The 17775-nt window shown below is 45.6% G+C and overlaps 1 protein-coding gene across 38 annotated transcripts in view; it reads left to right on the top strand.

Moving 5' to 3' along the window:
* SORBS1 (sorbin and SH3 domain containing 1) overlaps positions 1-17775 on the top strand; it is a 212920-nt gene that overhangs the window by 168639 nt on the left and 26506 nt on the right. For 31 of the 38 annotated variants that reach the window (XM_081191485.1, XM_081191457.1, XM_081191484.1 and 28 more), the window contains 6 exons: positions 130-179; positions 5438-5613; positions 8624-10063; positions 10786-10871; positions 13968-14135; positions 16250-16296. In XM_081191485.1, coding sequence (XP_081047611.1) covers positions 130-179; positions 5438-5613; positions 8624-10063; positions 10786-10871; positions 13968-14135; positions 16250-16296 — 1967 coding nt within the window. Of the gene's footprint in view, positions 1-129; positions 180-5437; positions 5614-8623; positions 10064-10782; positions 10872-13967; positions 14136-16249; positions 16297-17775 lie in introns of all 38 variants that reach the window. The other 7 variants (XM_081191478.1, XM_081191475.1, XM_081191479.1 and 4 more) reach the window with 5 other exon arrangements.

The following is a 17775-nucleotide window of genomic DNA, read 5'->3' on the forward strand; positions in this document are numbered from 1 at the left end:
ATAAAGTCCAGGATTTGAATTTAGAGTGGAAAATTGCTCTCTGGAGTCCCTCCCCCTCTCTCTGTCTCTCCTTTTGCTTTGCACGAAAGCTTGTGCATATCACTGACTTATTTGTCTGGATTCTTGCAGAGTACGACAGGCTCCTCTCCTCCAGAAACTTCCTCGGATCATTTGCCTCAGTAAGTTTTGAATGCTGCACTCTGATGTTGATGTTTTGAAGCATTGATCGCGTTGGGAGCTGTAGCTGCAGGTCCTTTGAGAGCTGTGCCCATGTACAACACTGCAGGAATCATTTTATGTGTGTCTAAGCGCGGGTGGGGCTGTGGGATAAACCACAGAGCCTAGGACTTGCCAATCAGAAGGTCGGCGGTTCGAATCCCCGCAATGGGGTGAGCTCCAGTTGCTCGGTCCCTGCTCCTGCCAACCTAGCAGTTCGAAAGCATGTCAGAGTGCAAGTAGATAAATAGGTACCACTCCGGTGGGAAGGTAAACGGATTTTCCATTCACTGCTCTGGTTCGCCAGAAGCGGCTTAGTCATGCTGTCCACATGACCTGGAAGCTGTACGCCGGCTCCCTTGGCCAATAAAGCGAGATGAGCGCCACAACCCCAGAGTCGGTCATGACTGGACCTAATGGTCAGGGGTCCCTTTACCTTTACCTTTACCTTTAAGCTGGATTCAAAGGGTATATGGGTGACATTTCTAGTTCTAAGTGTGCCCTGAAATTAGCACAGGCAAAAGGTTATTGGAGGGACCTAAGAAGGTTCTCTCTTAAAATCTTCCTCTGGAGAGATTCAAGTCAGAATGTGCCTAGCTTCTTCAGGCTTTCTTTCTGCCATTCTGAATCAAACCAATCGGAGTTGAAATGAATACGCCGTATGCGGTGCTGTCACAGGTAACGTAGCGCAAGGGTTGGTAATATTTTTGACCTAGTGCGACCGATCTTTTCTATTTCCTCACCCTGTGCACAAACTTGAGCAGGTGGGCGGGGCAACCCACCCGTCAGTCATCGGAAGACATCAGGTGACGGACGGGTGCATAGCCCCGCCCACCTGTCAAAGATGGCTCACAGGGTGTGTGAGGAGCGTGCTTTGCCAGCATGTACCTCTCTAGGAATACAGTGGCAAAACGGTACTTGTAGAATCATAGAACCCTCAGGATCATCTAGTCCAGCAGTGGTGAAATTCACCGCATGTTGCACCTTGAAATAATTTTTTATGAAGATGCAGGTACAGTGGTACCTCGCAAGACGAATGCCTCGCAAGACAAAAAACTCGCTAGACGAAAGGTTTTTCCATTTTCGATTTGCCTCGCAAGACGAAATTTCCCTATGGGCTTGCTTCGCAAGACGAAAACGTCTCGCGGCTTTGTTTCCTTTGTCTAAAAACAAAGACATGTTTTGTTTATAAAGTTAATTTATTTTCCCTTCAATTTTTGAACTGCTCTTTACAGTATGTGTGACTTTAAAGAGCAGTTAATAAACTGTTGTTGTACCAAATTTGGCTTTGTTTCGACTTTTTTTGACCATAGGAACGCATTAATTGATTTTCAATGCATTCCTATGGGATTTCGTGCTTCGCAAGACGAAAAATTCGCTAGACGACAAAAATTGCGGAACGAATTAATTTCGTCTTGCGGGGCACCACTGTACTTGACACCACTAAAACTATATAAAATGTATAAGAACACATGAAGTAAATGTTGGAGATGTGGAGAGGGGGAAGGCTCAATGTTACATATGTGGTGGACCTGTAAGAAAATTAAGGAATTTTGGGATGTAATTTATAATGAGTTCAAAAGAATGATTAAGGTATCTCATATATATATATAATATATATGAGATACCTTAATCATTTCATATATACCGTATTTTTCGCTCCATAAGACGCACATTTTTCTTCCTAAAAAGTAAGGGGAAATGTCTATGCGTCTTATGGAGCGAATGCGTGGTCCCTGGAGCCGAATTGCCCAGGGGCGAAAAGCAGATTGTGCTTTTTCTTTTTTCTTTTTTGAAAGAGAGAAGTGGGTGTTGAAACAAAGCCGCTAATGGGCAAGCGATCGGGGAAGGAGATAAGGGACGCTAGAGATAAAGGAGGCTGGCTGGGAGGGGGGAGGCAAAGACAGCAAAGGGGCGAAACAGGAAGACTAAAGCAAAAGAGAGAAATTAGGAGAAAAAGAGGAGAAAAAACTGCTCCAGCTAAGGAAAAGACACTACACTAAGGCAAACAAGAGGGAAGGGAGTGTTGAAAGGAAAGGTCGGTGGGATCGGAAGAGAGATAAGGGATGCCAGCCGAGGCTGCCTGGGAGGGGGGAGGTAAAAGCCCATGGATCCTCTGGATTTTTACATTGGGTCACCCCAAATTCACCATCAGATCACATAGCATGTCCATGGCTACAGCCTGCACCAAAAGAATCACGCATCCACTGTTTCCTGGGGCTGCAATGGTGCAAAAATGTGGTTACAAAGCACAGATCCACATGGTTCCTCAGGATTTTTGCATTGGGTCACCCCAAATTCACCATCAAATCCTCCTCCAAAAACTAGGTGCATCTTATAGTCAGGTGCGCCTTATGGAGCAAAAAATACGGTATATACCCAAAGGCTTTCCTCCTGGGGATACCAGACCCAGGCATACCTTAAATAGCGAGAGAAATATTATTGTATGCCACAGTAGCCACAAGAATATTGATCGCTATGAATTGGATAGTAGAGGAAACCCCAGCAAAGCTGGAGTGGCAAAGTAAACTGCTGGAATAGGCCAAGTTGGCAAAAATGACAGAAAAACTGAGAGGTCATACTGATGAAACATTTATTAGGAAATGGGACATGTACAAAAAATATCTAAAGGATTATTGTAATAGCATGACATCAGTGGCAGGAGTGGAATGACGCCTGTGGTATGATAGATAACTATAAGGGAATATAATACTGATGGAAATTAACAAAAGAAAATGATAAATATTGTGCTAGATAGTCTAAGTGGTAGATGCACGATGGGGTGGTGGGAAGTCTTTAGAAATCCAAGAAGAACGCAATGTGATGTGATGTAACAAATATTATCATTTACTTTTCTTTCTTCTGGTTAACCTCTTTGTTGGTTATTTCATTTTAATCTCAATAAAGCATAAAAAATGGAGGGGGTGGGAAACAAAACGTCTAGTCCGGCAGCTATCCTGTATGGGAATCGAACCTGCAACACCACACTCTAACCAACTGAGCCGCGTTGAACTGTTTGCTCCCTAGCTGATGAGCAGAGGATTGTGCCCTCTTTGCAGGAATCTGCTTTGACCAGCTCATTGCGCACAGGGAAGGTTCTGGTGAGATGTACCTAGCAGGATGAAGCCCTGCCCTCCAGCTGACCTCACTTGATGGACAGCTGGGTGTGGTTGGGGGGGTAGAATAATAATAATAATAATAATAATAATTTATTATTTGTACCCGGCCCATCTGGCTGGGTTTCCCCAGCCACTCTGGGCAGCTTCCACAAAGACCAAAAATACACTAAGATGTCACACATTAAAAACTTCCCTGAACAGGGCTGCCTTAAGATGTCTTCTGAATATCAGGTAGTTGTTTATCTCTTTGACATCTGATGGGAGGGCGTTCCACAGGGTGGGCGCCACTACCGAGAAGGCCCTCTGCCTGGTACCCTGTAACTTGGCAGTGAGGGAACCGCCAGAAGGCCCTCAGCACTGGACCTCAGTGTCCGGGCTGAACGATGGGCGTGAAGACGCTCCTTCAGGTATACAGGACCGAGGCCATTTAGGGCTTTCAAGGTCAGCACCAACACTTTAAATTGTGCTCGGAAACGTACTGGGAGCCAATGTAGGTCTTTCAAGACCGGTGTTATATGGTCTCAGCGGCCGCCCCCAGTCACCAGTCTAGCTGCCGCATTCTGGATTAGTTGTAGTTTCCGGGTCACCTTCAAAGGTAGCCCCACGTAGAGCGCTTTGCAGTAGTCCAAACGGGAGATAACCAGAATGACCTCATAGGCCAGTTTGCACCGCTGGCAGTCTTCCCCACCCCTGTTGGACTGAAATGCCCTGGGCCTTGGTGGCTTTCCAGCCAGAGGGTGCCGTTGGTTTTCTTCATGATAAGCTCGGGTTGTTTCTTTGATGGACGCTAGAGAATTACTCCTGGCTATGCATTTCAGCACCACATAGAGAAGGAACAGCTGCTCTGCCTTTCTCTTCCCATCCTACCAGAGCCGTCTTTCCCATAGGGCTTAGTGGTGCGTCGCGCCAGGGCGCCAGCCTCTCAGGGGTGCCCCAGCAAGTGGGGGAGCTGAGAGGCTTTGCCAGCGGCCTCCCCTTTCCCTGCATGCCTGCCAGCTGCGCCCCATCAACCATACGGCAGGCGGGTGTGGAGCTTGCCTCCCAATACTCCGCGGGAGGAGAACGATCCCTGCAGAGGATTGGGAAAAGGTCAACAACTCTGGGAAATGGGGGGGGCGGGGGGATCTTTGCAACACGGAGCCAGATAATAATAATAATAATAAATTTTATTTTTATCCCCCCCTCCCCAGCCGAAGCCGGGCTCAGGGCGGCTAACAACAATAAAATAATACAACATTCTAAAATCATTTCATTAAAATTAATTCAACTCAAATTGATGGCAACCATTAGGCTAAAGTTCTGTGAAGATTGCCAAAGGAGGGAGTCAGGCTGTGCCCTGACCAAAGGCCTCGTGGAACAGCTCTGTCTTGCAGGCCCTGCGGAAAGATGTCAAGTCCCACAGGGCCCTGGTCTCTTGTGACAGAGCGTTCCACCAGATTGGAGCCACAGCCGAAAAAGCCCTGGCTCTAGTTGAGGCCAGCCTAACCTCCCTGTGGCCCGGGATCTCCAAGATGTTTTTATTTGAAGACCTTAAGGTCCTCCGTGGGATATACCAGGAGAGGCGGTCCTGTAGGTACGAGGGTCCTAGGTCGTATAGGGCTTTAAAGGTTAAAACCAGCACCTTAAACCTGATCCTGTACTCCACCGGGAGCCTGTGCAGCTGGTATAGCACCGGATGAATGTGATCTCGCAGCGAAGACCTCGTAAGGAGTCTCACTGCGGCATTCTGCACCTGCTGGAGTTTCTGGGTCAGTCTCAAGGGCAGCCCCACGTAGAGCGAGTTACAATAATCCAGTCTGGAGGTGACCGTCACGTGGATCACAGTGGCAAGGTCAGATATGCTTAAGATGGTCCTGCATCTTACCTTCCTTTTGATGCTTACATTCCCGTCACGTAAAGTACAGGGAGCCGATGTGTGTTTTGCATACAAAAATCTCTGCAACCCCTGGAAAGGCATGTGATCCAGAAATGCAAGGTGTTTTCGCTCTTAGCAATTTCGCAGCGGTGTGTTGAGCTGCCAGCATGGCCCGTCTACAATTTTGCAACTTTTTTTTTTTTTAATTGCTAAGGAAATTAAGTCTCCCTCTCCTGCATACTTTTAGCTCGCCGTATTCCCCCAGCTACCATTCTGCAAAGAGAGAGTTTGAAACAGCTCTGGGAGACGCCACCGGGCCGGAAAACGAAAGGCAAATATACAAAAGTGTTTTAGAAGGTGGCGATATCCCGCTGCAAGGGCTAAGCGGTCTCAAACGTCCCTCCAGCTCGGCTTCCACTAAAGGTATGTCGCTAGAGCAACAATTTCCATGCATCTTCATGGACTGGCTGTTGTCGGTAGAACTTTAAAACAGGTTGTGTCAATATATCTGTGCCAGGAAATGGTGTGCTTGTGTCAGGGTTTGAGATGTGAGGAATAGTTTCTGGGGTGGTAATATCTGACTGCACAATTTCATACTTCAGTCGGGGTGTGTGTGTCATTTTCAATGCTTCCCCACTTAAAAAAAAAAACCCTTTAAAATTTTAGCCTGTTCCCTGCATGTTAGATTTCTACTTGCAGGGAGTTTTATAAAAAGGAGCATGCAAATCAGCCACATGCCATCTAGGTTGGTAAAACCCATTTTGCCATCACACAATTCTCTTACTCTGCCGCACATGTAGACCAGGCCACAGTCAACCTACATTGGGATCAGATTGGCTTCAGATCCGGGAGTTTTATAAACCCAAGTACCCAAGAAAAGATTTGTTAATCTGCTGGTATCCGCTCTTCTTTCTGGGGTTTAGAACCATATTTTGACCCCAGGTTTCATGGGAGCAAATTTTCCTACACCCAATTGGGTGGAGGATTAAAGGAGGTGGGTTACTGATTCATCTCTACAAAGAGTTTGCTTATCACTCATCTATCCTTTTTAAGTTGCCATGTTTGTCCCTGCTCACTTCCAAGCACAGTCCAGTTACGCTCCCTCTGAATCTTGCTTATGGTTTGACCTTCCCTGGCCACGGTATTCTCTTCCCCTCCCTCCCTTTTGTCTTCAGAGCATCCTCACGGACCCTCATCACTCAAACCAGTTTCCCCCACCCGTGGTAGAGCTTTCTCTTCCGCCCATCCTCTTGCCAGTTTAGCTTCCTAAACTGGACATTTATCTGGGATTGCCTTGCCTGTCGACCTTACATATTCTTCCACTGTGGTGCCCTGTGTAGCTTTTCTATGCCTGACTTCATAGAGAGCTAACAACACTAGCAGTTGCGAAAGAGCGTAATAAAAGAGCAAAATGCATTATGAGCTGCAAAGACTGTGGCTAATGCAATAGTTGTGGTGAATTAATGCAAGTCAAAGTTGTGCATTAAGCCATGCTGATTTCAAAGAAGTCCCTTGACAATCTGTGAAATGCAAACTTAGGAATCACTGGTGTTGAAAGCAATTAATTCTATGTTGACAGCTCGCTTCTGGGTTTCTTTTCTTTTACATTTTTGCTGTTACTTTTCCGAACGTTATCTCCGCAACCTTGCCACACATTTGTTGTAAAAAACACACAAAAGACCCTGAAATTCCCAGGAACTCACAAGTTACTCAGTGAAGTCACAGACTTTTGCCTATAGAGGTACAGAGAACGCTCACATTGGCCCCACATCTATAAGAAATACAAAATAATTAATGAGATGTCTTTTGTGGAACCAACCTTTCTTACTGTAATAGTCTGAAGCTTTTCAGTTATATTTTCCTCAGGCAGAAAAGGGGCAAATTCTCAGAGCTTCAGAGGGCAACATTGCAGTCACTTTTAGGAATTTCATCTTGCAGATAGTCATCTAATAGCAAAGCCTTTTTAACTGTAAACGTATAACAGTGTCTTTACTAGGAGTTCCTGGCTTTTATAATGTGCAAAGACACCATTTGAAGCACAGGATATAAATCTTTGAATAAATATAGCCTTTTATATTTGACAAACTTGTGGCTATTCAATCTTCCAGTTGTATATAATACAGTACAAAACAGTACAGCACTCTCTTGAAGACTCTCAAATATCATTTTTGCCATCAAAGCGCTCGCCCACAAATGACAATCTGTTCTTTTCCATTGTCACTTCCAAGTGTGATGCGTGGGATGTTCAGAGCTGTTAATTTTTACCCTTTAAAATGTCAAAAGGATCTACCTTGTGTCTCCGTAGATTTACAGGGGTGTTAAATAGCGTCATATTGTATTGACTGAAATTATTAGCAGTGTTGCTGCCTGCGGGTGCTGAGTATTTATTTTATTTTTCCTTCAAAGAAGATTTTGCTCTTAAGCAGAAAGCTTGCGTGCTGTTTCATCTAACAGCAGTTTAAACCAACAACTTTATTTATGCACAGTCGTTTTGCATGCCAGGCACAGCCAGTTAGATTGCAAGCTTTTGCTGATTTTCATATGAGCACTTACCGTATTTTTCGCTCCATAGGGCGCACCGGATCATAGGGCGCACCTAGTTTTGGGAGGAGGAAAACAAGAAAAAAATATTCTGAATCCCAGAAGCGAGAACAGCAAGAGGGATCTGACTTCTGGGATACCATGTGGCTGTTCTGGCTTCTGGGATAACCACGCCAAGCCTCTTCAGGGCAGCGGGATGAAGGCTCCCCCGGCTTGAAGAGGCTGCGCACAGCTAAGGCAGAAGCCAGGAGAGGCGCGTCGCTGAAGGGGCGCTGCGCAGTTCTCCCTCTCTGCGCAGCGCCTCTCCTTCACAGGAGAGACGCTACGCAGAGAGGGAGAAGGCGCAGCGCCCTTCAGCGAAGCTGGAGAAGGAACAAGAGGAGTCCCTTCTGTTCCTCCTCCGGCTTCGCATGACAGGCGCGTCGCTCAAGGGGCGCTGCGCCTTCTCTCTCTCTGCGCAGCGCCTCTCCTTCACAGGAGCCTGCATTCACTCCATAGGACGCACACACATTTCCCCTTCATTTTTGGAGGGGGGAAGTGCATCCTATAGAGCGGAAAATACTGTAATATACCCTGTTGCTCCAGATTCCTAAAGCAGCGGCACTGACTTGTAGAGAACTTGTTTGATCTCTGCTGTCCCTAGTTTAGAAGCTCCTCTGACATCGCAGGATTTACCTCCCTGAACACAAACAGTCCTGTGTTAGCTCGGCAGCACAGCTTGGCTCTTCCATCGCTCTCCTGCATTCCTTTTTAACATTGCCTGTCTCAAGATTGCATTGAGTGAAGCCACAAAAAGCATGTCATTTCCCTCCCTTCCCCTCCCCTCTTTCTCCACAGCTTTGCCACACTTAAGCTAACAGGTTGTATTTATTTTATTCTGCATGCTTTCCAGTGGATCGTAAAGGTGGGAATGTTCATACGATTGCACCCTCTTCAGTTAATAGCCGAACCCTTAACTCTAATAATGCTGGCCCAGTAGGTCGCCCATGTAAACATAAGAAACCCTTATCTGCTGCAAAGGTCTGCATTGCTGAAATTCTTCCGTCCAAATTCAAACCCAGGCTGGCTGCTCCACCTATTTCTGGGCAGGACAGAAAGGATCTCTTGCCTCACGAGAAAACGCAGAGCTGCGAAAACCTCCGCGGCTCTTTTGCCTCCTTTGATAGCAGGAAGGATTTTGAGAACTTGCTGATGAAGTCCAAGCAAGAGTTTGCTGTCAAATCCATCAGTACACAGAGCTTGCAAGAATATGGCTCTTCCAGCTCCAGGAAGGGCTCTCGGAAGAACGAGAAGGAGTTCACCATGTTGTATAAAGACATGCACCATATCAACCGCTCCGGGATACAGCTGAGTAGCATTTCGTCCTGCAGCGTGAAGGAAATTGCATCCCTGTTTGAAAAGGAGCCGGAGGACAAGAGGGAGCCCAACCCCAGTCGGGAGAATCTGGAGCAGATCCCCAAGCACACGGTCTCCTCTCGCGTCACTGCCTTTGAGTTGCTGATCCAGAGATCCCTCTCCATGCCTGCTCTCAACTTCTCCAGCTTCCAGGTCAAATCTCCCGCTCCGAGCCTCTCTAACAGCTGCCTAGCTTCAGCTCGTTCGGCCGAATACCTGTTGGATTTTGCCAAGCCAGACCTGGGACCTGCCAACCTCGCCGATACGTCCTCCTATTCGTGCAGCAATACGGAGGACGTGACCTCGGAAGTCAGTGACCTGGCGCCTGTGGAAACGCTCTCGGCTTGCACCGACGAGATAGATCTGTTCTCCAATGTATCCAATGACAGCGGCGGCGACAGCATCACCAGTGGGCCCTCCAGATACAAAGCTAACCAGTGCAAAGGAACCTGCCCTGCTTCTTACACCAGGTTTACAACCATTCGGAGGCACGAACAGCAACAGTCCAGCAGAGGGGAACCCCAAGAAGATAATCAGCTGCTTCCCAGAAATGTCTATCTCATGAGCCCTCTTCCCTTCAGACTGAGAAAACCCGTGCAGCACAGCTCCCGAAAGACTCCGCCTCTGCAGATCCCGGGAGACCTGTTGGCATCCAGTTGTGAGATCCAGAATAATCTGGCTCGGTCGAGGGGGAGTCTGGTGGACAGGGTGGACAGCTCCCTCTTCCATGAGCTGTATATCCGACAGAAACCTCCGGCCCCCAAACGCCTCTCTTCCTATGACGTCCTCAAAAGGTTTAGCCACTTCCTGGATATGGAAACATGCCAAAATAGCTCCCTAATGGACATCCCAGGTGCCTTTAATAATGGGAATGTTCCATATGCATTATACCACAACCTGGACACAAACAACAACCCTCACAGGACGTACTTTGGAGGTGGCATTTTTGAGTATTTTACTGGTGTTACTTCATCTGTACCCCACTTTGCTTCTCTCTCTCTGTTTGTTTGTTTTTTAAAAAAAAAACACCCTTCCCCTGCATTTCATCTTTTCCTGTGCGTCCCTTGTGCCGTCCTCCTTGCATTTCAGGACTTGACTGAACTGAGAAATTAATTCCTACTGCCTTTCTAATCACCAATCAGAGCAGGTTGTCTCAAAAGTCAAAATTTAGGATGTGAATTATTTAGGGGAGACAGCTTAAATCCCACATAATTTGCATCCTCGGAGAATTAAATAACAAAACCTAATTTATTTTTAGGGGCAGTTTTTCAGGTTCTTGGTGTGGTGTGTGTGTGTGTGTGTGTGTCTTTGCGTGTGCGAGGTGTGTGTGCGTGCATCTGTATCTTTGCATGCTGTGATGCAACTTTCCTCAACGGAACTACATTCAATCATATTTTGTGAACAGCAAATATGTTGTTTAAGCCCTCTTGTGGGCCTGGGTTTGATTCTGTCATTTCTTATTTCTGCGTTATTATTTTACTCCCAACTTTTGGAGCACCAAAAGGAGAAAAAAAATAATCCAAAATGTTAACCAGCACTTGATTGCAAATTGATCAGCAGATTTGAAGCCTTTTCTTTCTTTATTTTTAGTCTCCTTCCCCCTTTTTCTAGATTTGAATCAGTTGGTTTTTTTAATTGCCTTTTGTTGTCTTAAAGTAGATTCAGAATCACCAAGGCATTTTGCACCACTTGATTACATGGAGAGTCCTGAAGAATTTTCCCGCAGGCGCCACAGTGATAAAGAGGTAATTTTTCCTGTAAGATCTAGTAATACTTCTCTTCCCCTCCCCCCCCAACAAAACGAGTAGACCTTAAGCAAGATGCTCTTAAGAGGGGTCTTCTGGGTAGAATTGTTACTCGCTGCCCTGGAATTTTATTTTTGATGGTTGCAGGGTTATAAATATCTAAAGAATAAAATAAATTAGAGCGGAGACTATCAATCTGAAGTTAAATGACAACATTGGTGATAGTGGACAGGAATGTATAAGCACAGAGTACCGGGAGAAAAGGGGGGTCACTACAGATTTTGCTTTGCCCCTTCCCATCCCTGCAACCCTGTGCATGTCTACTTGGGTGTAAGTTCCATTATGTTCAATGGGACTTGTTTCCAGTTAAAAGCACCTGCTTAGGAGTAGGGATGGACGGATCTGCGAATTTCTGTTCTCTCCAGTTTCTCATTCCCCCCCCCCAAAACTCATATTCAGTCATCCAGATTTGTGAAGCAATTTGCAATTAAAAGAGAAAAAAATATTATCATGAAAATTCTTCAGCGTTTTAGTATGATTTTCTCCAAATAATACATTCTTGAATGCAGTTTTGAAAGGGCTGTCTCAAGGTGAAAACAGTATCCTACCCCACCCACCCAGCTTTCAGAAGTTCCTTTTAACTCTGCCTCGCAGGCTTGTTAAAAAGACGACAAACAGATAGTTTTGCCATTACATGCCTCACTTTAATGGTTCTGCAAAAGTGGGCACACACAACAAATGTGAAAAGCCTCTTCAATTTTTGCTGCACATTTTGGAACACTTAGAGGAAAAGGTGAATCAATTTCTGTTTGCACTTTTCAGCATTTCACCTTGGATTTGCTGGTCTTGGTTTTCTTACGGTGTGGCATTTAAAAAGCTGGCAAATGCAATTGCATTTAGACCCGCAATGTGTTTTTCAAGCACTGACTTGGTCATTCTGCCAAGCTCAACCAGAGTTGAATCACATTATTCATCCGCTGGGCACACCTGTTGCTTTTGGGAGTGGCTGGATAACAGCCTAAGAACGTAAGAGTTACCTTGCAAGATCAGACCAAAGGTCGATTGGGCTGTTTTCTCAAACCACCTGTTTTTAACAGCAGACAGCCAGGTGCCTCTGGGAAGCAAGGCTTGAAGGCAACAGTTCTTCTCTTACCAGTCCCCAGCACCTGGTCTGCAGAGATATATTCTCTCTGAACACTGAGATTTAACTTAGCTATCTCTGCTAATACCGTTTGATGAATTGCTTTCTAAATAAATGAATGGAGCCCTGCAATAAAAAGTTGCAGCGTGAAGTGCTCCTGTGTAGAGCTCCAGCCAACTAGACATGCCCTTTTCCAGGGATCTTGGCATACCGGAGGTTTTTGTTTTGCCAGTTTGGCCCTCTGTAGCCAAGCTACATTGGAGGCGGTGGGGATTACCACGCAACTGCAGCGATGGAGTCCACGTGCTTTTGCGGCGTCGGCTGCTGCTACTTCAAATGCTTTTTCTTCCCCGAATCTGAGGATTCCCTGTGCTTTGAAAATCCAAAAAGGAGAAAGAGGGAATTAAAGGAGTCACAATGGGCTCACAATCCACCTCAAGGCCCATAAATTTTGGGATCGCTTTCCTAAAACAAAATCTGGATAGCATTTGTAAGCAAAGTACCGTATTTTTTGCTCTATAAGACTCATTTTTCCCCTCCTAAAAAGTAAGGGGAAATGTGTGTGCTTCTTATGGAGCGAATGCAGGCTGTGCAGCTATCCCAGAAGCCAGAACAGCAAGAGGGTTTGCTGCTTTCACTGCGCAGCGATCCCTCTTGCTGTTCTGGCTTCTGGGATTCAGAATATTTTTTTTTCTTGTTTTCCTCCTCCAAAAACTAGTTGAGTCTTATGGTCTGGTGCGTCTTATAGAGCGAAAAGTACGGTACATTTCTGAAGAACATGCAATCTTATTGAATATAAAGCTAAAGGACCCCTGGATGGTTAAGTCCAGTCAAAGGCAATGTGGGTGGTGCTGTGGTCTAAATCACTGAGCCTCTTGAGCTTGCCGATCAGAAGGTCAGCGGTTCGAATCTGCACGACGGAGTGAGCTCCCGTTGCTCTGTCCCAGCTCCTGCCAACCTAGCAGTTCGAAAGCACGCCAGTGCAAGTAGATAAATAGGTACCGCTGCGGCAGGAAGGTAAACGGCGTAGTACAGTATTTATGTGCGGGTTGTTACTGTGTGGAATGCTGACATTCTCGGTTCCAGCAGCTCTGTCCCACCCCCAACCCTGGTTTCCCCTTCCTTCCTAACAACCCACCCAACCCAAACAGTCACCTGTTTGTGGCCACTGAGCACATTCAGTCCTCACTGGGCTTTTCATATGTTTGTGTGGATGGGGATTGTGAATTAATTTTTAATTTATTTTTTTTTTGCAAAACCTCGAGGCTCCCCCAGATCTGTCGATACTTCCCTCTTGTTCATTGGTGGCGCCATTTTGGCTGCATAATCAATGGGTGTCTTAGCCTCGGCCTCAAAAACAGAAGGGAAGGTATTCCTGGTGATCACGGAATTACCATATTTTTCGCTCCGTAAGACGCACCAGACCACAAGACTGGTTTTTGGAGGAGGAAAACAAGAAAAAAAATATTCTGAATCTCAGAAGCCAGAACAGCAAGAGGGATCGCTGCACAGTGAAAGCAGCAATCCCTCTTGCTGTTCTGGCTTCTGGGATAGTTGTGCAGCGTGCATTCGCTCCATAAGACGCACACACATTTCCCCTTACTTTTTAGGAGGGAAAAAGTTAGTCTTATAGAGCAAAAAATATGGTATATCCTCCATGAATTCTCCATCCTTTCTAAGCTTGTGGCCATTGCCGCAAGGATTCAGTTGTCTTGTGATCCTGCTCTCCAGACCAGAGTTCTTAGGATAATATCCAGTGTGCAGCATTTAATTATGTACTGTTATTGGGGTTGGGGTTGGGGGACGACTTTCCGTTATGTTTGTTAGTCTGCATTGGAGAGAGGTGTTTTTTAAAAAAATAAAATAACAAACGAACAATAATAATAATTTGCTGGCAGTTTTGAAATGCCATAAACTAGATGATTTACTGCCCATTTTATGCAATTTCATGGCAGAAACTTTTAGAGGACCAGAGACGGCTTAGACGTGAGCAAGAAGAGGCTGACATTGCAGCTAGAAGGCACACAGGGGTCATTCCTACGCACCATCAATTTATCACTAATGAGCGGTTTGGGGACCTCCTAATTGTAGACGATACCGCAAAAAGGAGATCTGGGTCAGAGGTCTGTTGTGGTTGCCTCAGTCTGCTGCTTGACCCGATTCATATTTGCCTCTCATAGCGTTGTGCTTTTAGGCCAACATTAGCTATCCAAGAAGTGTGTTACTTTTTATTTTCCCCATCCGCGCTTGACTTAGAAACTGCTTTTTTTTCGACTTTGTTAAAACGAATTAATAGCTCTGTACCGAAAGCTGTATGTACGTGTTAAAAAAGCATGCCTGCTGAGGATTGCTAGTGCACAACTTGTGATGCATGCCTTTGAAATATTCGTTAGTTTTATGGCAAAAATCAGAGGGCATTTGCTTCATCTTTTGCATCACGTAATTTGCTACATTCTCTCCTTGTCTCTGCCTTATGCTTAGAACTTCCATTGTCTTGTTGATTCTGACCATGTGATTGTCTTGTAGTGGATTAAACACTAGATGGCGATGTTCTTTCTCTCCTCTCCTTTCGTTAATATTCTTCCGGTCAGGAAAACAAAAAAAACGACAACCCCAGAATATCTCGGCACATTTCATTTCCAAACAGTAAAAAGAGACAAAAGGGGGAAATGGTTTTTTCAAGGAGTCATATTTGACAGGAGCTACACAACCTGCATGTAGCCTTTCCGCCAGAGCAATGTTGTATTGCATTCCGTGGTCATTTACCTCTTAGCTTATATGTGACAAATGCTGGGAATTGGCTTTTTTTAAAAAAAAATTAAAAATAGTGATCTTTCAAGACAAAAAGCATTGCCTTTGCTTAAGATGCCAACTGTGTAGTATTTATTGCTAGCAGAATTTCACAAGGAGTGTTAAAAAGCAGTTCTGAAATGTTTCAATTAGCCGGTAAAAGAACCCTGAAACGTTGTCCTACTACGCACATCTTACACTTTGATTTAGAATTGGGATAAGTGCTGGTATAAATTTGGAGGAATGTGTGTATGCAGCCCATGGGCAGTTTAAAATTGCCAACACCCCTCCTCTCTTCTCTGGATTAAAATATTATATATTATTATAGGGACGCGGGGGCACTGTGGTCTAAACCACTGAGCCTCTTGGGCTTGCTGATCGGAAAGTCGGCAGTTGCTCGGTCCCAGCTTCTGGTAACCTAGCAGTTCAAAAGCATGCCAGTTTAAGTAGATAAATAGGTACCACTGCGGCAGAAAGGTAAACGGTGTTTCCGTGCGCTCTGTCACGGTGTCCCGTTGCGCCAGAAGCAGCTTAGTCATGCTGGCCACATGGCCCGGAAAGCTGTCTCTGGACAAACGCCGGTTCCCTCGGCCTGAAAGCGAGATGAGCGCCCCAACCTCATAATCCCCTTTGACTGGACTTAACCATCCAGGGGTCCTTTACCTTTACTGTTATATATATTGTTCCCTCAGAACTATAGAAGTTATTTCAATTAAAACCTCAGTTTTTTCTCCATTGGCTTCTCCCTTTTGTCTCTTTCCTGCCAATCAAACTGACAATTCATGAGCGCAATACAGGTGAACAGGTAGCTGCCAGGAGATGCTTCCTTGGTAAATATCCAGAGTGCCGTGTCAAGAGGGACTCCTTGTCATCTAGCTCCGCCAAGCTTGCTGATACACATATCAGAAGGGGGTGTCACTCTAAATTCTGTGGGTCCCTGGAGCCATGTTTTTTTCAGATGCAATGTTCTGCTATGCAGAGTGGATCACAGACTGTTTTATCAAACCCTTATCACCAGCCTAGGCAAAATCTGCTTTATGTTTCCTTCCGAAACTGGCTGGAAATGGTTTTTCTGAGACTTATTGCCCATGGTACCGATGTTCATTTTTGTGCATGGTCTCCAGTCAGACTGGTTTTGCAGAAAAGCTGAAAAGTAAGCCCCCTCCCATTATTCACACCTTTTGCTTTTCATTTAGAGTAGAAACTGAGATTTTGCCACTGGCTATTGAGAGATTGGGATTTCCCCCTCCCCAGCTAGACCCTTAACATCCGATCAGGACTCCCCAGTCATTTAAGATAGCAAAACATCCGAATGAACCCTTCATAGTATTTTTGCCCCCATCCCACACCTGACCTTAGCATCTCTGTGGCTGGGATTTCCATACTATTTAAGGCCCTGTCCCGAGGAGTTGGCAATTGCTTTAAATGTGTTGTTTTTAACCCTTAGATGAGAGCTGCCAGAGCGAAGTTTGACTTTAAAGCCCAGACGCTCAAGTGAGTATACGTGTATGGCTGCTTGCTTCCCTCCCCAACGATAGACTCTGGTTGTTAAACCAACAAAATGCTTCCCTGTGCTCCAGCCAATTTCTGTGCTCACTTCCAGTGATTGTTAACAAGCAGAAGAGTATTGCTCTTTACCTTCCTTGTGAAATTTAGGGCTGTGTCTAGGTTTATAATGGCATAACATATGGAGGAGTTCAGGTTGGGAAAAATTAGTACAGGGTAACAGTCTTCTTGTTTAACATTAAATTGGAGAGTTTCTCTTCCTCTAGTGCTTAGAATCTGCCCTCCATGTACAACTCAAAGGTAGTTTCATCTGTAAACCCTCCAACATTTTGCTATGAAAATAGGGAGGTCCTATTCAGTAACAGGGGGTGCGGGTGGCACTATGGGTTAAACCACAGAGCCTAGGACTTGCCGATCAGAAGGTTGGCGGTTTGAATCCCTGTGACGGGGTGAGCTCCCGTTGCTCAGCCCCTGCTCCTGCCAACCTAGCACTTCAAAAGCACATCAAGTGCAAGTAGATAAATAGGTACCGCTCTGGTGGGAAGGTAAACGGCATTTCCGTGCGCTGCTCTGGTTCACCAGAAGCGGCTTAGTCATGCTGGCCACATGACCCGGAAGCTGTACGCCAGCTCCCTCGGCCAGTAAAGTGAGATAAGCGCCACAACCCCAGAGTCGGCCATGACTGGACTTAATGGTCAGGGGTCCCTTTACCTTTATTCAGTAACAGCGATGACAACAACTTTATAATTGATAATACTTTCATCGTTTATACCCTGCCCATCTGACTTGGGTTGCCCCAGCCACTCTGGGCAGCTTCCAACATATATAAAAGCAAAACATTAAACATTAAAAAAACTTCCCCAGACAGGGCTGCCTTCAGATGTCTTCTAAAGGTGGTATAGTCGCTTATCTCCTCGGCTTGGAGTTGCGTAACTCCATACCCTCCAACATTTCTCCGATGAAAACAAGGGATGTCCTAAGGAAAAGCAGGACATTCCGGGATCAAATCAGAAGCAGGGATGGCTTCTGTAAATCCAGGAATGTCCCTGGAAAATAGGGACACTTGGAGGCTCTGTAATGCTCTACTTTAAAAGCTATGTGACTGTGGTTGCTTCCAAGCTAGTTCTTCCCCCTGGAATTTTAATCTTTTGTCCACTGCTTTTTACCAAGTAGCCAGACAACTTGCTTGCCAGCCCATTGCATTCCACGGTTCCGCACATTATCTTCCTGCAGGTTTTTCTAGACCCAATTTATGGTGATTTTTTTGGAGTTACAAAATGCAATTGTAGCACCAGCCACCCTAGCATAGCTAGTCGAAGAGGCTCTTAGGGGCTCCTTTGCCCTCAAACATTTTCTGTTTGCAGATTCAGTCCAGTTTATTGCTTCTTAAAAATAGCGGGCAGGGCTTAGTGATGGAAAACCTTCATGCCAGTTTCTGATTCGGCTAGCTTCATCTAATTATTTTCA

The sequence above is a fragment of the Podarcis bocagei genome (genome assembly GCF_964188305.1).
Source record: "Podarcis bocagei genome assembly, chromosome: 4".
Taxonomy (NCBI): domain Eukaryota; kingdom Metazoa; phylum Chordata; class Lepidosauria; order Squamata; family Lacertidae; genus Podarcis; species Podarcis bocagei.